A 23707-nucleotide genomic window follows, 5' to 3' on the forward strand; every position below is an offset into this window, starting at 1 on the left:
CCCCCACCCCTTTGGAGTCATTAAAGACTGGGCAGAAAGTTTTATTGGACAGTGCTGGTGTAGAGTTTAGGTTCCAGCGTCAAACAGACTTGATCCTGGCTATGTTACTTGCAAGCTCTGTGAATTTAGGTAAGTTATTTCATCTTTCAAAGCCTCAGTTTTCTCATCTGCAAAATGGGGATAATAAGAGTGTCTCCCTGTGGAAGAGCCAGTTAATTGGTCACTAAAAATCTGTTTCCTTTTCTTTCTAGGCTTCCAACTAGACCACATTTTCCAGCCTCCCTTGCAGTCCAGTGTGGTCATTTGACTGAGTTCTAGTCACTGCAATATAAGCAGCAATGCCAAGTGCTGTTTTCAGCTAAAACTTCTAGAGAGAGCCCTCTTCACCTTTTTTCCCCTTCTGCCTGCTGCATGCAAATAACGATGAGGCCCTAAGATATGGATGAGCCACAACATAGAGGAAACCGGGGTTGTTGAATCACTGCATGGAAGAGAGGCAGATACTGACTAGAAAGTTCTGTCTTTGATTGTTATATGAACAAGAAATACAGTTCTATTGCACGGAGGCGCTTTGTTACTGCAGCATTGTTTAATTTAGGATAATTATAATGTTGAAGGAGATAATTTAAGCAAAGTGTCCAGCATAGTATCTGGTAGCTGGTGAATGCTCAGTAAATGTTAGCTGTCTTTTAATAGTTAAGAGCAAGGACTATGGAGCATGAGAAATCCAGGTTTAAACTAAGGCTGTGCTACTTAGCTGTATTATCTTAAGCAATTTGCTTAACCACAGAGTCTTGAATTCCTCATCTGTGAAAAAAGAGATAATATTAATGAAAAGGAAAAAACTATTAAAATTAAGAGACTATGTAGTTTTCCTCTCATTCAGAAGCTCCTCTATTCCTGCATGATTTAACACTAAGCTGGTTACTGCTTTTCCATGCTGCAGTATTGATTACAGATCTCAGTAGAGTCAGCCTGCTGGGCTCAGAAGTGCCATTTACTTAAGCAGAGTCAAGAATTCCTATGCCATGGCCGATCCAATATAGAGACACCTCGATGAGTCTGCAATCCTCCGGTAATTGCAGGACATTTAGGCTGAGTGAACTATCGACAGACACAAAACCAGCAGTCCTTGAGTCCAGAAGGCTACAGAGAAAGCACTTGAATTTTAACAGATCTCAAGAAAACTTAACAGGACTGTGAACCATCCAAGTTTTTTTTTTTCCTTTCAATTATAAGGTAGGTAGAGAGGGAAGCAAACTTGCTTTCAACGGCCTGAGGATGCCTGGTTCTTTATTACAGGTGTTTCCAACAATGCTGAACATAGTTAGCCATGGACCCCTCAATTCCAATTTCCTGTGTTTTGTACCAAGAATCAGAAAATGTTGGTGTAACCCATGGGGTATCTAATGATTGAAGACCCTTCTATGGGTATGGGGGAATTATGGGGTTGAATTGGGGCTATTGTTAAGGATTGAGATCTGAGGGTTGGAACTGGGACAGAGTTTCTCCCTTTCCAAGCAGTAAGAGCCAGAAGATTTGTTAGAGAAAATCAGAATGAAAGAGAAAAACAAGTATGGCAACTAAGTCTAAAGGATCAGAAGCAAAATAAGAGGCACTCGGGGGACCAGGAGTGAGGAGTCACATGGAGTTGGGAATAAGGGAGGAAGGGCCAAGGTAAACTCCAAAAACATGCTTCAGGAATCAAATCCATTTGGCAGCTGTGTGTCCATCTGGCTCAGAGAGTCCAAAGCAAAGATGGTGAATTTGTGGAGAAAATACAATTTCCATTCAAGATGGCTTGGTCACACATGAGAAGGGAAGGGCATGAATAGCTGGATGTAACTAGGGGACAAATGCTAAGGATTTCATATAGCAGGAAGAGCAGAATATATACATACATATACACTTAGCTTTGCAGTAAAGTGGCAGAAACAATACTGAAATATCTAAGAGAGGCATCAGCAAGTCAGGTGGATTTGGAGAATCAGTAGGAAGGCAGTGTTTCTCACTGTGAGCTTGGCAGACGGCCTGCCCCAGTATTGGTTAGGAAAGTTGTTAAAATGGAGATTCCAGGACCACTGTGGTCTGAGATTCTGATTCAATAGAGCGCTTTTCTGACTGGCCAGGAATCCAACTTTGGGGGTATCCGAAGGGAGCTCATGAGCATGGCTGTTCTAAATCAATCAGGCATGGCTGCAGAAGAAAGAGGGCATAAAGGATGAGCAAGATGAGTCGTGGGTGAAAATGTCATTTGTTGCTTACTTTAGACTTGTATGTGGGCTCCCTCTCACCCCTTCATGGGCTCCTGAGTCCTATAACCTCTGCTTTGACTTTGGGGACCTGCTTCTCCTTCTCTTTTGCTACTTCCCTCTGCCTGGTTATGTTTCGCTTGTCCTCACCCCCCCCCCCCCCCATGACCTCAGTTAATAACCTGGGCCTCTCTCTTGCATAAGGCACAAGGGCAAGTTGATACAGGGATCGCTCTGGATCCCTCTTCAAGGCAACTAGCTTCTATCAACCATACTCAGAGGATGCCTGAGGAACTCTGTATGGGGAAAGTGTCCAGTTACCTGTGTGGTATGAGTATTAGAGAAGGAGATAGGAAATGGGATCAGGATATTTATATGGTATTTTTCTAGATTGCTCCATCATGGCATTTTTCCGCAGTACTAGATACGATTAGGGTGTTAATAACGCTGCTGATAGTGCCTTCTCACCCTCTTCTTCTATAAGACCACCCTCTGGTAGAATCTATTCTGAATACCAGCACTGCATCCTAAAGAATATGTACTGGGTATCAACAACGTATTGATCAAATCAAAGGAAATGTTTAACATGGTATTTCATAGAATCTAAGAGGCACAGATTCTTATCAACCACATATTGGGAAGAAAGCATTGTGTTATAGTTTCACTGAAAGCATTTTTTTCCCTCAGTGATACTTTAAATAATTGATAGTTTCTCAGACATTATGAAATATGTTACATAATAATGGTAAATAAAACATTCTGGTTAGATCAGTCAAGGGATATGCTTTATCAGGATGATTTATTTTCTAGAAAATATAACAAAATAAAGGCAGCACAATTCAATAAAAAGAGCATTAAAGTTGGCATTTGACTACATGGGGTTGGAGCCTCAGTTTCTTCATCTGCAAAGTGAAGATAATGGAATCTACCTCACAATATGGTTAGAAGTAAATGAAGCTATGATTTTGATAAGGACTCTAATATGCCATAGAAGTCATGGATAATTTCATTAAATAGCTAATATTAAATATATATATTTCATTAAATGACGAATATTAAATATAACCCTAAATCTATCCAGGAAGTGGTGCAGCGTCTTTTAGACAGGTCAGAAGACATTTTAGTTGCCGCAGTGTTGTCTCGAAGGTTACCATAACAAACCAGAATGCTCTCTGAATGCTACCACAGGTATTTAAGACTCAGTAGACGTGGCTGAACAAGCTCTAAGCCTCTGACACCTTCAGGATTACTTAAAACATCAATCTCTGTCGGAATTAATGGGGAAATACTACAGCATTTTTCACTATCATAATGAATAAGACAAGGATGCCCTCTATCTCCACTACTATTTAACACTGTATTGGGAGTATTCGTTCATGCAATTAAAGAAGAGAAATAACTAGAGCCATTAGGTAAGTAAGTTGGAGCAAAATCACCTCTATTTTCAGATGATATAATTATATATTTGGAAAACTCCAAAAAATTAACAGGTAATTACTATAAACAATAATAGAACTTAATAAAATAGCTTAAGAAAATAAATATAGTTCAATAGCCTTTAGGTATACAAATAATAGTCAGGGTATAATGGAAGATTCCATTTATAATAGCTAAATAAATAAAAAATAAATAAAATAACTAAGCATAAACTTAAGAATAAACATTTCAAACCTATAAGAGAAAAACATTAAGTTCCCGCAAAACCCAAAAGGAAACTTCTATGAATGGAAACACCTGCATGTTCTGGGATGGGAAGACTCAACATTAAAAAGAGATTTCCTTTGCAATATCAATAAAAACACCATCAAGTTTTTTCTTTCTTTCTGATACTAATTGTTTATAAAGCCAAATGGAAAGAACAAACAAGCAAAATATCCAGGAAAACCCTTAAAAAAGACAAGGAATAAAAAAGTGGGAGGGGCTAGCTCTACCAAGTAATAAAACATACTACAAAATGATTAAGTGTCTGTAAGAGAAGAGAGTAAAAAGTGGAAGAGACAGAAATGGAAGCCAAACTTTCCTGAATACTTTGTTTTTTTAGTTTTGACTTTAGAATTGTGGAAATATTTAATATAATTATAAAACAAAGTTAAATTTGTAAAACAAAATTCTAATAACTGAATGGAAAATGAAATAAATAACCCTGACAGTTCTATGGGGCAGAGGTTTAACTACGGAGAGGAATTATCTCAGGAGCCTTTAGAATATGACTCAGCATCCACAGAGAGATACATCTCATGGAGAAAAAGAATTTCAAAATTCATGAATTTCAAAAATACATACCAAAAAACAAGGAAACTATTAAACATATTAAGTTTATGCCAAAAGAGCTCAACAGCTAACTTGATGGAGTTTTTATTGGTTAAATGTGACAATTCAAGATTTCAAAGGCATAATAATAACTGAAATGGATTTAAAGACTTGAATACATAGAAAACCCTATGAATTCTCAATAATACTGCAGACCTCACTGGCACTTATGGAGGATGCTAGAGAAGTAACTTGTTATTCTGAAAATTGGTTAAAAGATAATAAGGACAAATACCATATGATTTCCCTTATATGTGGAAGATAAACAAACGCATAGATAAGGAGAACAGATTGGTGGTTACCAGAGGGGAAAGGTATGGGGGGAGGGCGAGAGGGGTAAAGGGGCACATATATATGGTGACAGATAAAAACTAGACTATTGGTGGTAAACACAATGCAGGATATAGAGAAACTGAAATATAATAATGTACATCTGAAATTTACACAATGTTATAAGCCAATATGATCTCAATAAAATAATTTTAATAATAATAATAATAATGAGGAAAAATAAAGCATTTTTCCTGTATAAATCACACCTCAAGGAAGCAAATAGTTCTCAAAGGGAAAGTTTTTCCTTACAGAAGAACTCTAAATAACAGACAAAGAAGGAATGATAGAATTAGAAAATTACCGTTTTGGAAACCCTAACGAAATAACGAATCTAGGCAACATTCCTCAATGATTGTTAATATCATAAAAGACCCCCATCACTTGTAAAGCATGCTTGCTAGAAAACAGACCCCAAATCTGATCAAGTCCCAACTATGCATTTATAGGGTATACAGAACGTGAGAAACACTACAGAATAAACCAGTCTGGTTTCTTCAATAAGTAAATTGCAAGGGAAAAAATGTAAGAGAGACAGGGAATTATCAGATTAAAAGAGGCTGAGACATTTCAGTCAAATGCAATGCTTGGACCTTGTTCAGGCCCAATTTGGAAAAAACCTTCAATTTTTTAATAAATGAGGTAGTCAAATATGAATAGTGGTGGAAGAGTCGACGGTATTAAGGAAGCTTAGTTAGTATTCTTAGACATGACAATGATTTTGAGGTTACGTTTATAGAAAGATTGCTTATCCTTTAGAGATACACACTGAAGTATTTTCCGATGAAATGCTATGATGTTTGGGACAAGGCTACATCATGACTTTCGCTGGTCCTAGGCACTTTTGTCTTCATGGGCTCCCTCCCACCGTAATAGACTTTCGGGATCCTAAAAATGTTGGTTTTTTCTGAGGTGAGAAAAAAATTACAACATTTTATTCAATTTTGCAAGTTCATTTTTTCCTTCTGGTTACAAAAGAAATTAAAGCATCTTTGTAGGCTCCCAAAAAGTGTAGTGGGCCCTGGCACTATGCTTGCGATGCCTAACGGATGGGTCAGACCTGGTCTGGGATTTGCTTCAAAATGATCCAGTGTGGAGAGGGAGGGGGAAAATGAATGTTGCAGGCGCGTGAGGATGAAATAAAATTGGCCATAAGTTAATAGCTGTTGAAGCTGTATGATGGGCATGGCGGGGGGGAGGGGGTGAGTATCATATTGTCTTCCTACTTTTACCTACGTTTGAAAATTTCCATAATAAGTTAAAACATCAACTTCTGAAAAAGACTCATTTGAACGTTGCATATGAACTAAACAAATAAAACCAAAAGAAAAAGCTGGTTATTTGAACTTGGTGTTCACGCAAAGAGAATTAAAGATATCAAACCTCACTTGGGACAAAGGTCTACTTGGTAAAATTTTGCTAAGATTTAAAACCTAACCTGACAGAGGGTTTTTAAAACTTGAAATTTTTAAATTGACTTTCTAATTTGTTTGGCAGTGGGGAGAATGACACCATATGGACAGAGATGCTGCCTGTCAATATGGTACCATTTTATTTCTGAGTAGCTGGCTAGGGACAGCCTTATGAGAATTTCACAGTGGTCTTTGCAACAAAATAATCAATACAAATAAAAGGCAGTATAGGAAGTCTACCCTGACTTTCAGAAAAGTCGCATTTGATTATTGTGAGCAGGTAAATGCAATGTTGACTTTGTGGCCGAGTAAACCCCAGCATACCTGTGTGGGGCAACATCCCCGCTCCGGTAAGGTTAGGTAGACCCTGCTGACCTCTCAGTACCTTCCTTGTTCCTCCAGCCACTAACTCTAGAAATAGTTACTGGGTATCTACTCTGCCAAGCATTGTGCTAGATATGTGGATACACAGTGAACAGAACATGATTCTCATCCTGAAGGATCAAACCAGAAAGAACTAGTCATTTGTTGGGGAAACAGAGATGTAAACAGACATTTTCAAAACAAGTTGAGAAGTATTTTGATAGGCTGGGTGGAGAAGGCTAGAAGGCACCCCCACAGATGCTAAAGAGTTCAGGGAAGGTGTTCTGGAATTGGAGAGAGATTTAAGAGACTCAAAGGAAAGTAGCAGGTTTCAAAAAAAGCAGAAGAACGAGGAAGGCAGTCCAGGCAGAGAGAGAGGTATGTGTAAAGTCCTGAAAAAAAAGCCAGGGAGAGTGCGGGAGGTACGAGTGCTGGGCAGAGAGAAGGTGGTTGAGGGGAGACCAGGTGGTGAAAAGCGGTATGGGGACACTAAGCCATGGAGGGGTTGTAATGAAGGAGCAAATGTCTATACCAGGGGTTCTCAAAGTGTGGGTTGGGACCAGCAGCATCAGAAACACCCAGGAACTTAGAATGCAAATTCTCAGGCCCACCCCAGACCTACTGACTCAGAAACTCTAGGGGTAAGGTTCAGCAATCTCTGTTTTAACAAGCCTTCCTGGTGATTCTGAGGTATGCTAAGTTTTAAAACCATTGGTCTCTACCAGTGGTTCTCAGTAGGAATGATTTTACTCTCCAGATAAAATTTAGCATTGTCTGAATACACTTTTGGCTGTAAGATTGAAACGGATGTAATACTACTAGCATCTCCTAGCCAGGGATGCTGCTAGACAACCTCAATACAAGGACAGACCCCCACAACAAAATCCAAATGTCAACAGTGCAGCTGTTTAGAAACCCTGATCCTTTCTTCTTACCTTCCTCTCCTCCTCCCTTTCTCTTTCTTCTTCCTGCCTTCCTTCCTTTCTTTCTTTCCCTCTTATTCTTTCTTTCTCTTGCCCTCTCATCCATCTATCTATCTACTTTACCCCCCTTGTTCCTCTACAGATAGCAGAACACTCAAAAGGCCACAAAGTGCTCATTTTCTATATTTTTATTGATTCAATTACAGTTAACCTTCTTCTTTTATCCAATTAATAACTCTCCATAACAAAGTTTATCTATGGCTAATGGAGGCATTATTTTACTTCTGCCCAGAAGGGGCCATTTATGTCCCTGGGAGTGGGATAGTGCTCGTGGTATAGGTAATAATCACCACCCCATGGCTGAAGCTGTAGCTCCTGGCATTCTGCAAATGAGCTTACATATGAAGGTCCAAACAGCCCGGAATCCTGATTTTGTCATGAAAGATAGTTCCAGTGGGGACTGAGGCTTGAAATATCTTGGCTCCTACTGGAGGTGTGAGAGCCAACTCTAAGTTCTCCTCGAGAATATAGAAGTAAGCATGTCTGCTGAGAGTTCAACCAAAGTCCACACAGAGTGGTCTTAAGCAAAGATACATAAGGTCGAGTTAAAGAGGCTGGGACTAACCAACCAGATAGGATTCTAATCTGATTGATAATATTGACAAATCAAAAGGATTATATCCACCAAAAGACAGTTTGTGGGGCAGAAAGAGTGAGGAAAATGTAAAGTTACAAAGACAAACATTAGCAGTGCCCATCTCACACTTTCCAGAGGATTAGGTGCCCTGAAAGATCAGGGACGTGAATGTTTAGTCTACCCGACAGACCTATAATCCCATAGTGGAGGTAGATGCCCCAGGCTTTCAGAGTCTGAAGTCATTAACCACCTCTGTTATACAGCATCCTTGGCTCTGCTTTCATGCTGTCACAGCAACCTTCTAACAATTGTCTTCCTCATGTTTTGCCCAAATGGAGAAAATGCCCTGGTGAGACTGACATGAATGCTGAGTCTGACTAATGGTCATGTTTCACACTGAACATGAATCAGTTAGCCTTCTGGTTTGTAGGCTCTAGTCTCTACTGAATTTACTTAGTCATCTTGAATTGGTAGAATCAATTCTGGGGCACTGACAACGTGGAACTTCTAGACTTCCAAGGTAGATGGAGGGCCAGACCAAGGACCATAGAGGATGCCTCCTGGAGTTTGGTTCTGGCATTTAGCTTGTTGTCTTTCTTTGGTCACCTGACCCTCGCAATGCATCTTTTATTCCAACTTCTACATTCTCGTGATAGTCAAAATGCATTTGTAGATTGAAAAAAAAATGGCCACAATATTTTGCAGCTCCTCTCATCAAGAGGTAGAATCTATTTCCTCACCCTTCGAATTTGGGGTGGCCAAATGACTTGCTTTGGCCCATAGAATGTAGAGGAAGTGACCTTGTGTGAATTCTGAGACTAGGCCTCAAGAGACCTTGCAGCTTCTGTTCTTGTTCTTTGGAGTTCACTGTGTGTCTAAGTCCAAGCTAGCCTGCTGGATGATGAGAGATAAGTGACCCAATCACCCCAATCACTCCACATGATAGCCACCCAAACCCCAGAGCCACCCTGCTCATGTGCAGCTGACTGCAAATGCACAAGGGAGTCCAAGCAAGACCAACAGAACAACCTCCTTGACGAGCTCAACTTGCCAATGCACAGAATCATAGGCTAAATAAATGGTTATTATTAAAGCTACTAAATTTTGGAGTAGTCTGTTATGCAACAATAAACAATTGATACAACAATATTTGTGTTTTTAATAACTCCCAGTTATACCCTGAACTTATTGCCACAGTTTGTCTCTGAGAAGCCATGGGCTTTGCCTCTTGACGTAACACAATTGGGATTTGTCTTGGGCTATCTCATTAGTGTCAATGGCTCTAGCAAAAGAAATAGCCCCTGCTTCTTCCATTAAGATGCTAAGAGATTTGGGTAAATGGTACAGAAAATTTGGTGTTTGCCACCAGTCACTTGAGGGGAAAAGGAAGGGTTAAATACATAAATAATTGCATTTCTTGGACATAGTTTTCTGACCTTCAGCCGGCGGTCTGGATCTCCACTGCATAGAGAATTTACAGATACTTTGAATGATTTCCAGGCTGGGCTTAAGTTATTCATCACAACCTGAGAAAAGAAAGGGAGGGGGCTGGGTGAGAGAGGAAATGCTTGACATTTTCACATTTCAACATAAAAATTGCTTGAGAAGCACTGTGGTGCTTATGAAAAGGACAATTGTCTGGGACAGGTGCCTTAAAGAAAACTTGGAATGGTAAATCTTTTAAGGGTGCCCACTAAGTGGGTCATTATAAGCAGAACTCCTGCAGTCAGTGGCTTGGCTATTGTTTCTTGAATAATGACGATAAATTGTCCACTATGTGGATGACAGAGATGACCAAAAGGGGCTGGGACTAAGGAGGTGGGGCTGCCTCTGGCCTTTGCTAAAGGATCCCCAGTTCTGCAGGACTGTCAGTCCTATGGCATAAATTCTTTTCTATTGAGGTAAGCATAGGTAAAGACTATTGGTGGGTGAGTGGGGGTGGGTGAGTGGGGGTGTATGGAAGGACAATTCTACTGCTAAAGAATTGAATGGTCTTTAGTAACCTGTGACCTTGAGTTAGATCAGAATGCAAGTCAGAGGAAGTTTCTAGGAGAAAAATCTCAAGAGCATACTGACATAAGCCCATCACCATCTCAATTAGAATATCCTAGTAAGGCACAATAGCGCAGATCTCAGATCTTCAGTGTTACAAACTAAGTCTATAATATGATGAGACCCTTTCAAAAGCAGCTTATTAATCATGAACTTGGCTAAATCCTGCCCAAGAGTCCATACAAGTCAACTCTGATCCTGCCTTCACTATGATTCAAATAATTCAATTTGGTTTAGAACGTCTGAGTATCTGCTTTACGTCTAGCATTGTACTGTGTACCCCAGGGCAGGGGTTCCCAAAGTGTGGTTCTTGGACCAGCAGGAGCTGCATCACCTGGCAACTTGTTAAAAATGCACACTTCTAGGCTCCCTCCACCCACCTGCTGACAGAAACTCTGGAGGTGGGCCCCTGAGGTGACTGTGATGCGTGAACTCTGATGCGTGAACCATTTGCTCTAGGGGACGTACAAATAGAGTTCAATGGGATTCTGTCATATTGACTTTTCCTCCCATGAAGTTTTTAGTTAGCAGAAGTCTGAACATTATTAAAAAAAAGTTAATTCTCTAAATAACGTAATTATTTTATAAGTGATTCTCTCTTCTACTGGCTTCCTTAATATAGCCATGAATTATTGATTATATCATGGACTCATTAAGTTTCTTTTAATACATTAAAGTAGAAAAATAATGTTTCTGTGTGACTTTGTCTTGTGCTCTGATACCCTGGTGATGATCAAAGTGATGGTGAGAAGAAAAGTTAGGTAAAACTGTTTGGCTTAATTTAAATTTCTCACCTTTATAAAAAAATATTAGCAAGTGAAGATGTTCCATTGCAACAGTTTTGAAAAACTTTTGTGAATCCACATTTCAACTAGAAATTTCCTCTGAAATTAAAATGTCTGTTTGTGTGTATGTGTGCTTACCCCAACAGAACAGTATTTCCTGGCATTGATTTTGTATCTATTGAGTAAGAAAGAGGAAAAATCAACTTTATGTTACTTGACTCACTGGAAAACTTTCCAATCACATTTCTTGTGAGACTCCGGGAGCCCTGCAGCAATGGGGTATGGAGGGGAGTTCTAGAGACTCTTGGGAAGAGGAGAATTTACGAGTATCAATAAGGAGAAGAGGAATGCTGTCAGGAGCAAAGGAGAGGATGATCTCGTGAGAAAAGCCCAACAGTATGCCATCCACTTCCTCTCTCCTCGCACATTAAAGCCCAATTCGCTGACTGGAGCAAAAGCATGAATGGATACCACTTCTGATTCTCCCCCAGATTTATTTACTTATCCTGAAAGAAGTCTGTTTCACCAAAGAAATATTTATGAGTGATACAGACTCTATTTGGTGGTGGTGATGGGGTGCCGCTCAGGGAAAATGTCCCAGTTACACCTCAAACTATTCCCAAGGCATTAAGTTCCAGAGAATCACATTGTACTATAACATGCAGTGGACATATTATCTATACTCAACTCCATTCATTTACTCATGCTTTTATTAAACACATTTTATTAAATGCCAACTATGCATCAGATGATATCCACAGACTAGCCCATCCAAGGCTATTTAATTTTTGTTTACCTTAAGTATGACATGAAAAGTCCCCCTAATGCTACCTGTAGCTCTATTATTTCAGGAAAATGGAACTGGATTTCTACAATCATCCTATGAAAGTCATGAATGTTCCTTCTTCCTTTCCCCTACCACTGGCATGTAAGCACAACAGACTTTTCTCACAGCTCCAAGTCATTCATCACAATTAGCCCACTTTCTCCTTATCAACGTACTTCTCACCCCCAGAATCTCTCTCGGACTGTCTTGTAAATAAAATAAAAAGTGGAGAGTGGGGTTGGTTGTTAAGTGAGTGTGTGGTAGTAGGTAGTGGGGGGTGGGGTAGTGAGGGATACAGTGTGGAGCCACATGGAGAAAGAGGAGGGAGGGTGAGAAGGAGATGCAGCCAGACTAAGTGGCTGCTGAGACAGGACAGCTGTTCATACAATAGGCCTGACATTAGTCCAGTGTAGGAACCTTCCCTGTGGAGGCAGATTGGCTTCCCGAATTACAGGGAAGCTCGGGGCCAAACAAACTCAGTTCAAACCTCAGCTCCACCTCTTGCTAACTGTCGGAACTGGGAAAGTGACTTGAACTTCTGAAAGTTCAGTTTATTCAACTGTAAAATGGGGGTAATAATCACATCAAGGGATTGTTGAGAGAAGTATATAAAATAATGCATATAAAATCCCTTAGTGCAAAGCTTCGCACCTAGTCACACATTAAATGTTAGCTAACATTCAGATCTTTATTATTAGTAACTTGCTGGCTGTCTGTAATGAAGGTCAATAACGAAAAATTGGGGTGAGAGAGGGTCTCCTCTTCTAACATCTAAATTGAGAACAAAGAGCCCTTTTGAGGACAGTGAGGACTCCAGGTCTGAGTAGATAGCTACAGACACTAAGAAATGTATGGGGTTTCTCAAAAGAGGTCAGTTTATCATCTTAGGAGATGAAATGGTACAGCTGAAGATGACTCTTCTCACCTCAGTTCGGTGCACGAGCTGCTGAGTTGCATCATCATTCATCCGAAAAATTTCCATAAATGGGTCAGATTTACTGAAGAAATCCTAAAATAGACAAACAAACAGAAATGAGTTCTTTCTCTGCCCCCTGTACAAACACATTTGACCCAGCCCTGGATCAAACACCCCTGGCTCTGACCCTGCCCTGCTTTATTCCTCATCCCTCTGATCCACCCTTGGCTAGAATGAGCTGCTTCTGAACTCCAAGTCCTTTGAGAAGAACTTGGTTGACTGAAATCCAAAGTATTCTTCAAAGATCAATTCAAGTGCCAGCTCTCTGAGAAGCTATGTATCTGCTGTCTTAAACATGTTAATTGCAGTTATTATAAAGCCTATGTCTGATGACTACAATATCTGGATCACCTATGGGTCTGTTTTTATTATCTGTTTCTTGGCCTCTTGATAGGCTTGTTAATTTTTGATTAAATAATAGACACTGTGTAAAAAAGATCATAAAGGCTTTAGTTGAGTCTTTAGCTACTGGCAGGCAGTCAGAATAGGGGCAGTCACCTGAATCTAATTAGGATTGAACTATTTAGAGGTTGGGTTTCTTAAAAGTCTGTAAAGGCCCCCATCTATTTCTGATTCCTTTACTCCTTGGGTATAGTCCTGAAAGGGCTCCAGCTGAAAGGCTGAGTGTTTATGAAGGCTGCTCCTCCTTGACAAGCCCTCAATGCTAATTTTCATTTGTGAGACTCTCAAAGGCTCTGTTTTTCTCCACAATCTCTTTGCTCTAGCTTTTTGTTCAGTTTCTCTCTATGCTGCTATTTGCTAACTGGTGAGTGCTTTCAGAGGAGAAGTCACTCAGACTATTGGACCACTTCCCTTCTCTGAAGCATCTATGAGTCTTTAGTCCTGGCTCTCTCAGTAGCCCTGGACTTCAGTTTGCTTCCCCAGTTCCATGAGACTATCAAAACCCCTGCTCGGTTTCTCTATTTCTTAGTAGCTATTTTCTGCTAGGCTTCCCAGCTTCTCTATCCACAGTATTTTACGAATCAGCCTTGAGGAATTGTCTTGAGTGGAAAATCTGCATAGAATGTCTGAATCACCTCAATGAGTTTTCTCTTCTCTCCAGGTTCTTGGCTCCTCCAATCTTGACTGCCTAAAGACTCTCAAACAGATGTCTCCTATATCTTATCCAATGTTTACAGTTGTTTTCAGTGGAGGAATAATGTAAAACAAACAGATACTTTATGACTGGAAGCAGACCTATCCACACCCTTCTTTTAAACTTGTTTCTTACCACAATAGATTCTAAATGCTCAGAGAGGAGGAACTGCATCTCATTTTCCTTTCTACTTCTACCATTTCCTCAGCATCTTCCATAGCATCTAGCTTTTAGTGGTACACAGTGTTTATTGAATGTACGAGTGAATACATGAATAAAAGAATGACATGAACACCTGGTATAGGATAGGAGCTATCTGAGTAACAGACTTAGTCATCACACTCTTATTATGTATTTCACCAGGTGATTTTTTCCCCTCAGAAATCTAGACTGTGGCAAAGCAGAATAAAGCCTACAGCCATCCTAGTCTTCGGCTCAACAAAATATTCTCAGAGGATATACTGATCATGGAGCCTTTGTGCTTGATGTTAAGATACAAGGAAGGATAAATCTCTTCTCAGCCCTCCAAAGCACCATCTAGTTCGATGGAAAGACAAGGACACAAATAAATATAACCCAGGGCTAAGTATGTATGAATGAACAAATAGATAAATAAATGTATAACAAAGAGGAAGGGGAGTTGATGGATTTTGACTGGAAAATATGGTTGTGAGGAGGATGTCTCTGGGGGGGGACAGGAGAGAGAAGGTGTGAAACAATAAACATAAAGGGGGCATGCCAAGTAGCTTAATTCCACTGCAGCCTAAGGATGTGTAGGGGAGGAGTTTGAGACAACGCTGGCAAAGCCAGCTCCATGAAGTAAAGGGCCTTAAATGCTCATCCGAAGTCTTTGCACTTGCCTTGAGAGGCAGTGGGAGCCACTAAAGGATTTTGAGCAGAAAAATAATACGATCGGCCCTGGAGTGAAGAAGATCAGCCTAGAAACTTGGTCGGATACCTTAGAAAGAGAAGCCATGGGAGGTGGGGATATCTGTCTTCCCCATGGCCGTCCTCCCCACCCAACCCGGAACCCAACACCAAGCTCCGCAACACCCAGAGTCTGGAAAATACCCTTCTGCTCTATTTTTGAAGGTGCCTGATTACCACGGCCTTCATCTTGTCAAGAACCCACAATGGCTGCTTTCCTCAATAAGTTTGTGCTGCAAATCTTGTCTCTCCACCAAAATGGCCCCTGTTTTCCTCCCAGACAAACTTCTAGCTGATTCCTACCTCTACACATTTACTCCACACATTTGCCCCTTGGGTCTCTTTCTGTTTCAACACTCATCTCAAAGAATTAGAACCTCCCTCCTGCCTCCGTTCCTTAATGGTGTGGGCCACGTCAGCTTGTTCTTAGGGGCTCTTGGGTTTCTCCTCTAGAAGCTCCAGGCTTTGCCTGCTTGCATAGGTGCTTGATCCCTCAGGGAATATGCTTGTGAGTTGTACTTAAAAATTTCTGACCACACTGGAGGACCTCAGTTCTTTTTCTTTTTCTTTTTATGGTAATTTAAAACTTTTGTTATCATTTTTATTTAAAAGTAGAAAAAACGGAAAGATGACTGAAATAGAAAAAAGGAAAAAAATAGTCCATAATCTCTCTCACAACTCCACAGTTATCAATAAGATTTTAGTTAATATTTTTCTAGAATCTAAACATAATTTTCCTTTCTTTTTTTCTTTTAAAAAAATATTTGTAGGGTCTGGCCTGGTGGTGCAGCGGTTAAGTTTGCACATTCTATTTTGGCAGCCTGGGGTTTGCCAGTTCGGATCCTGGGTGCGGACATGGCACCACTTGGCAAAGCATGCTGTGGCAGGCGTCCCACATAAAATAGAGGAAGATGGGCATGGATGTTAGCTCAGGGCCAGTCTTCCTCAGCAAAAAAGAAACAAAAACATATTTGTAATCATACTCTACATACACTTTAGCGCTGTATTTTTTTCTCTTGGAAGTATGTTGCAACACTTTTTCTATTTTATTTCACATTCTTTCAAAATATTATTTAGGGTTAGCATGGAGTTGTTGTCAGAAGGACTTACTATAAATCAAGGAAAGAAAGATCAGATATAATCTCTGCCCTTAAGTAACTGAAAATCTATTATCACCACGCTGGCTTTGGGGCTGCTTTCAAATCGTGATTCCACCATATACCATCTGGATGATCTGGGGCAAGATATTTAATATCTCCAAGGCTCAGGTTCCTTATCCATAAATGGAGAGGGTATCACCTGTTGCCTCATGGCAACGTGGAAGAATTAGAGGAGCTGACACACGTGAAGTGTTGAGTCCAGCACCTGGCATCCAGAAAGCATAGCACTCAAAAAGTGTTGCTGCTTTGATTATTATCAATAAAAGAGAGAACGCATGAGGCCACTTTGTAAAGCCCTTTACAGATATCGGGGATGATTACTATTAAGAAGGCATCTGATTCCTGGAAATAAAACAACTCATTAGCAGCTCAAAAATATCTTAAATGTACAGTCAGACATTTGTAGCTTAGAAACAACAAGTCTGGGTCTAACTGTATGGCGACCTGACCACAGCCTGGAATTTTCAGCTTTCTTTGCTTGACCATCAACATTAAGATGGCCCTTGGGACAGTTCAGCACAGTGAAGATTAATAATATAGGCATACTGAAGTTTGGTATGGCAAAATTTTTTAATAACTTGGAGGCCATGTTACTCTGCCCTTTTAGTCCAATATGAAAGAAATTTAGTCAAGTGAGAGGGTAATAAGCAATCAGCTGAGGTTTGGAATAGAGAAGGAAGCAGTGCATTTCCACTACAGTGATCTTGAAAATAGAATACTGAAACTAGAAAAGATTGTCTGAAAGATGTGGGGTCATATCCAGACTCTATAGCTTCCTAGGTTTGTGACTTTGGGCAAATCATTTAACCTCACTATGCTTCATCTGTAAAATGGAAATAATAATATTCACCTTTGGGAATAAGGTTATGAGTTTTGGAGATAATGCAGGTTAGACATGACAGCTGGTGCATTGTAGATGCTCATTAATTATAATTGGCTATCATTAATGCAGTCTGGATAAGTTTTCATACTTGAACACAGTAAAATCACAGCATAGTAGGCAGGAATTTAACATTGCCTATAACAGGGGCCAGCAACGCATGGTGCATGGCCTAAATCCGGCCCATTGACTGCCTTTGTGAATAAAGTTTTATTGGAACACTGCCACACTCATTCATTTAGGTATTGTCTATGGCTGTTTTCACGCTTCAAAGGCAGAACTCTGGTTGGGACAGAGACTATATGGCCTGCAAAGTCTAAAATGTTTACCATCTGACCCTTTATAGAGACAGTTTGCCGACCTCTGCTTTAGAGACACATTTGTTTGTTTATATAGCACTCCATCGAACTATCACCACGGGAACGTTAAAAATGCAGTTTATAATGATTACTATTATAGGTGGGGAGACCACCAGTGTAGGGAGCCAGTTCCAACACACCAACGTGAATACTTTCTCAGGAAAGGGAGGAGAAAAAATACTTTGTCAGCTTCAATGTTCCAAAGCGATTACATTCATATCTCTACTTACTCGTTAGATTAGTTGCCAGCTAGGTGCTGATGTAATAAATGTGCTTCAGAAGTTAGAAATCTCATCTTTCCACTAAATGAATGGCATTAACATTAGATAAATTAGTTATTTTTTGCATACCTAACCTACTTTATGTGTGGCTCTCCTTGAGGACTACCTCTCAGACTTCAAGGATTCTGGATTTCCATCTTAGGTAGATGGCTGTTGGTCTGCTGAACAGCATTGGAAAGGCAAGTTAAAAACTATTTCTATGAAAAGAAAAGGGGCATTTCTTTGTCGCTGTGGTTTGAAAAAGTTCTGAGTGCTCTCTGGTATTCCCTACAACGGTGGTTTTCAAACTTTTTGGTCTTAGGACTCCTTTACTCTCTTAAAATTTATTGAGGAAGCAAAAGAGCTTTTGTTATTGAGGGTTATATCTATCAATGTCTAGCGTATTGTAAATTAAAACGGAAATTTAAAAAATATTCATTTATTACATCATTTTAAAAATAATAAAAATAAACCCACTACATCATAACAAAAATAGCCCCTTTAATGGAAAATAATTATATTTTCCAGATTTAAAAAAATAGTCGGGAAAATGGTATTATTTTACAGTTTTGCAAATCAACTTAATGCCTGGCTTAATAGAAGGCAGCAGGATTCGAACACCTGCTTCTGCGTTCAATCTGTGGTGACATTAGGCACCATGTCGCTTCCAGAAAACCACCATACAAATGTGAGAGAATGAGAGTGAAGAAGGAAAACAATGTCTTAGTATTATTATGAAAATAGTTTTGACCTCACGTATTCCCCTGAAAGGGTCTTGGGGCCTTGGACCACATTTTGAGGACTGCTGCCTATTGCACACCCTCAACTTCCTTCTTGCGGCTTCCTACTTCCTTGAATTACATGGGAACATTACCAAGTCCACTGTATCCTGAGACCAGTCCAACTTGTGTTCATTAATCATTAGCCCTCTACCCTGAAGGAAGATTTAGATTTTAGTTAGGCAACTGGATTGAGTCCCTCTTTGTCATTGATTATTTCTCAGTGTGCATATGTGTGTGTATGTGGCCTTGGGGTAAGTCATTTCACATCTCTGAACCTCGATGTTCTCTCCTGTAAAAGAAGGCAACTGTATTAGACTGGAGGATTCCTATGTGAGGCATTTGGATACCCAGGGATTACCAGAATTACTGCAAAAGGACTGGAGATCCAGATCTCCTATAATCGTTGTCTGAATTAGATGTAGCATATTTTCCCCACATACTTATACTACAATTTTCACATATATATAGAAATTAGTTGCTCTCATGATAATTAACAGAATTTTTTAAATTAAGAGCTTTTCTCAGTTGCTTTTAGTCATGATACGTTTTCTCAATTAAAAGATATAAGTTCAACTGCTAAAATGTAGGTAGTTACATCATTTAATGCTAAAAGCTAGAAAGAGGTCCTCCTTGAGAACCTTTGGGAACTATTTTTCCATCTGTGACATGAAATAATTACGTTGTCTTATTCTGGTTCTATCACAAAAATGTTGTGGAAGATTGTATTTTCCAAAGATGGCCACCATAACGTCCACTATCCACATACTTTTCTATGACATGACTTTGCCACTCCCCCATCGAGGTGTGGAGACTAACTCCCCTCTCCTTGACTCTGGGCTGACCTTACGACTCACTTGTAACCAACAGAATGCAGCAGAAGTGATGATGGGTGACTTCCAAGGCTGGGTCAGAAAAGGCCACACAGCTTCTGCCTGGTTCTCTTGAGATGCTCTCTCTGGGAGAAGCCAGCCACCATGTAGGAAGTGTGACTAACCCAAGACCACTATGTATACACTCTGGTTGACTGACTCAGCTGAGCCCAGCCTTTCAGCCACCCCATGTGCCAAGCATGTGAGCAAAGCTAGACCAGACTCTCTAGACAAGCTCCTTCATGAGCTGAGTATCACTGAGTGACTTCTGTCAACATCATAAGGAGCAGAAGTATTGCCCAGTTGAACCCTGCCTGAATTTCTGACCTTCAAAATTATGACATAAAATAAAACAGTTGTTAATTTAAGTCACTAGGTTTCCAGGTGGTTTGCTATGCTGCAGTAGATAACCAATGCAGCAATAATGTCTTTGGGTAAGTCATCAGACCTTGCTGAGCCTTTGTTTTCTAAAGAGGTTGTGTGAGAAGATTTTCATGGTATCATCTTACTCCTTAATTCTGCAACTTTGCCCTCTTTCCACCTGCGACTATTCACCTTCCAGTCCAAACTGGAGCAAGGGCCTCTGTTTTGTTCTGAACAAAGAATGGCTGCTCTGGATTACTAAGGAGTCTGGGCAAGATACCACTACATTATGAAGGACCTGGGGTCTACAGCGGTGGAGCATTGAGGCTCTGCAGTGACCAGGGCCCTGGACAATCAGTGTAGCCAAGGGTGGGAATGGCAATCTAAAATCATATTAAGTGCTGCATGGGGCTCTTTCAGTTTTGTGAGCAAGTGCTCATTTGAACGAACAGAAACCGTTCAAACATCTAGAGTCGATGGGCCACTAACAACCTCCCAAGCCCCTTTGCACTGTGACATAAGTCAGTTAGAGGACAAATGAGAGGTACTTAAGAGACTACTAAGTGGAAAGAAGCCATTATAAGCCATTAAGTGAGTAGCTTAAAACAGCTACACACTGACCCAATGGCTTCTAATGGCACCAGGAAAGATACTACAAAGCAGTTTAGTGAATTATTCTGAAACTTGGGGAGATGATGGGGGAGCACGAGCATAACAGTCACAAGGAAGTGAAGGTTAAAAGCTTACACTCAACTGACATCAATGCACACTGCAGCTCCCAGCGCCCAGCTCACGCTAATGTCAAAAGGTAGCAGTCTGTGAAAGTTTCACACAATCTACTCAGGACACTAAAAAGTCCAAATGTAATTTGTTCACAAGGATAAAGTGTTTCCTGATGTTCCCAGGCAGAGTGAATTACCCTGTTCGGGACGCTCCGATTATACATCACTTACATCCTACCATGGCTATAGAATGATTATATCACTGGTTGTTTAAATTTCTGTTTCACTTAGTTAGATGGTGAATTCCAGGTTGCGGGTGTGAGAGGGGTTTACAGTATGTCTTTTTGCCACCACCTGATGCATAGCAAGCATGTAACAAAGGTTTGGTAAAAGAATAATGAATAAGCTAACAAATGAATAAATGAGACAATTAATGAATGTATAAATGGGCCGAGTACTTTTTGTAGGTGAAAGTGAATGGGCTATGCTGGGATATAAGCTTCTGCTTAAGACCTTAGGGAATTGCTGAGACATCGCTTTACCTTTTCCAGCCTAATGCCTGTAAGTAACTGAAAAAGTGGTGCCACATCCCAAAATCCCCTATTCTCTAGTTGTACTAGAGAATGGAGTCCTTTGTGAATACCTTTATTGATGTGACGTGTTTTTTGAGTTGAGGATATGGTTGGAGGGAAATTATAAATATATGGTGAGGTTGGGGAGGACATGGGTCTTTTTTTTTTGAGAGGTGGAGACTGCAGACCTTTTTCTCTATATACAGGACTAACATGGTCTGTGATTAGGTGGAAGTTGCAAGACATAATAGAAAGAATATAGATGGGAATCAGACTGACATGGAACTGAAACCTCAGTTTTACCACTTACTAGCAGGGTATGGTGGCATGAAGAGCATAACTGACCAAAGACCCCAGCTGCTGGGCTCTGAAATCCATCCTTGCATTTGTACTGAGGCCAGCCTTCCCATGGGCTGCTTCCAGCCAGTGACTGCGTGTGTAGGGGATATTAAGGCAGGCATGGGAGACTAGGCACTCTCTTGCTGGCTGATTTTTGGCTCCAGGACTCCTTGGTGGCCTTGCTGAACCTTCCTTAGACTGCATGGCATTCCAGGACACTGCTACCCACCCTTCTCTCCCGCTCTCCTTTACTCATGGTCAGATTTGCATTGTGGTCTGTTAACTCTCCTAGACTTCCTCCCTATGTTCCCCACCCAGGCATTTCCTCTGATAGAATCCTTGCATGTTTAATCCTGTCTTGGCATCTGTTTCTTGGGTTATCTGGACCCAAGTTATTACATGGAGTGAGCTTAGACAAGTTGCTTCATCTTTGAATCTGTTTTCTCATCTACGGTTAATGATGGTACCTGTTACATGGGAGTTATAAAAATGACTAAGTGTGATAGTGCATGAAAAGCTCTTAACTCTGTACCTGGCAAATATGGGTGATTAATAAACATCACTTTTCTTCATTTCACGTCTTCTCTTTTTCTTTGAAATGTCCCTAGCAATGAGGTTAAATCATATTTACCTGTGCACACCTGACCCGTGGCATTTGGGAACAAATGCAGTCTAGATGTAATAAAATTGGTCTGTTTCAATTATAGTCCCTCCCTCTTCTCATTAACCGCTTCTCAATTTTGGGAAGTCTTACTTTGCAGACCTCTCTGGAATCTTTTCATCTGTCTAATAATGTGGGTTGAAAGGGAAAAAGTAGCCACAGGGAGAAATCTGATTAAACTTTGTGTGCTAGCTTTATTACTTCCCTCAATAAGGTTAATGCCAAACACTTTACCTTGTCATCCAATTTCCGTGCATTGAACGCAAGTTCAACGTAGTCATCATTGCCAGATAATTCTTCAGCAATCACCTAAAGGAAAAGCACGCATCAGCTGTAATAGTGGTTGAGCCACTGAGCCAAGGAATTCAAGAACAAATTTAGCTTATGTTTGGTCCAAAAATCCACAGACTGATGTTGGACAAGGAGTTTGCCACAACTCTAGTGAACCCGGCACAGCATTTCCAGGTGTACAAGAGCGCTGCTTAGACTAGAGAGCAGTAGATAACTGGGTTTCATTTATGCTGAGATTTCATCTCATGAGAGATGAGGGGTGAGCTGGAGTAAGAGATATTTGGAGCAGCGATTAGGAAGAGCTTCTTTCGTTAAAAGAATTGCACAAAGCATTGGATGGCACTTCCATAAATAATTATTATACATATATATTTTTGGCAGGGGGAGTTACAAAGGAGGAGCAGCAATATTTCTCCACTGTTTTGAGTAGACCAACAAGGGATGGAGGAGTAAACTAGTCCCTATGTCCTTTACAGACCAGTGGTTATATGGTTATCAAAGAAATGTTCTAATTCTTATTTCTCAAAAAGACGGTCCCTGGGTTTTCTGAAACAGGAGAGAGAGAACAAGGATCTAAGCCCTTAACTCCCAAGAATAGAGAATGCCTGGCAAGGATTTTGGTACAAGTGAAGAGATAATATTATCTAAGAGCCTCTTTCACAATAAACCAGTTTCTAATATTTAATAGTCAGTGATTCTAAAAGCCTTGGAGCAGAAATGGGTGAAAAAAGTCAGGAGAAAAACAACAAGAAAACGAGAAAAATCTAGGGTCTAGTTTCCTATAGGTTAAAGCATTTATAAATGTTAGGACCTCACCATGCACTCAGAAGTCCTAGCACATGAACACCCCTATCAAATTGGTTATGAGCTGTAATTTAATTTTATCTCCATTCTATCTGAGCTTGACTTTTCCATTATGAGTTGGTTTCATCTGTTCTGAGTACACACTGGCAGCCTCTGGAAAATTTTATTTTATACCTAATATTAAAGCTTAAAAGGTTGTCTAAAGAGGGAAAGACCTCCCACAAAGTGTGAGCAACTGAGGAGTAGGGAAGATGAGTCCAGATACACAGCAAAAACTCAAAAGCTGCTTGATAAACCAGGAACTATCCTATTTAGATTTTTCATTCAGTCCTCTTTCATCGCCTATCACTTTAATGCCTCTTATACTCCACTTGAGCAGTGGTCTTCAACTATTTTGTGCTCACAGACACCTTTGGAAAGATGATGAAAGTTATGACCTCCACCTGCAGAAGCCTAGAAAATTTTTCACATATTTTCAAGTGTTTTCCGGAGGCTCTTGAAGCCATTGTTTTGATCCAAGGACTCAAGGTTAAGAGGAGTATTTAAATATTTAAAATTAAGAAGAGTGGAGGAAGAAAATGTCTAAGATATCTTAGAGAAAAGGTAGTAATATGAGATTTTGGGGGCCGGGTCCATGGCGTAGTGGTTAAGTGTGATGACATGCTCTGCTTTGGTGGCCTGGGTTCATAGGTTCAGATCCTGAGCACAGACCTACACCCCTTGTCAAGCCATGTTGTGGCTGTGACCCACATACAG

At 40.3% G+C, this 23707-nt stretch overlaps 1 protein-coding gene across 7 annotated transcripts in view; it reads right to left on the bottom strand.

Moving 5' to 3' along the window:
• The window catches only part of CPNE4 (copine 4), a 480649-nt gene that overhangs the window by 115167 nt on the left and 341775 nt on the right, over positions 1-23707 (bottom strand). For all 7 annotated transcript variants that reach the window (XM_070577529.1, XM_070577528.1, XM_070577531.1 and 4 more), the window contains 3 exons: positions 22091-22165; positions 12816-12899; positions 9664-9753 (listed from right to left, as the gene is read on the bottom strand). In XM_070577529.1, the coding sequence (XP_070433630.1) occupies positions 9664-9753; positions 12816-12899; positions 22091-22165 (249 nt within the window). The remainder of the gene's footprint in view (positions 1-9663; positions 9754-12815; positions 12900-22090; positions 22166-23707) is intronic.

This window comes from Equus przewalskii, chromosome 15 (genome assembly GCF_037783145.1).
Source record: "Equus przewalskii isolate Varuska chromosome 15, EquPr2, whole genome shotgun sequence".
In the NCBI taxonomy this organism is placed as follows: domain Eukaryota; kingdom Metazoa; phylum Chordata; class Mammalia; order Perissodactyla; family Equidae; genus Equus; species Equus przewalskii.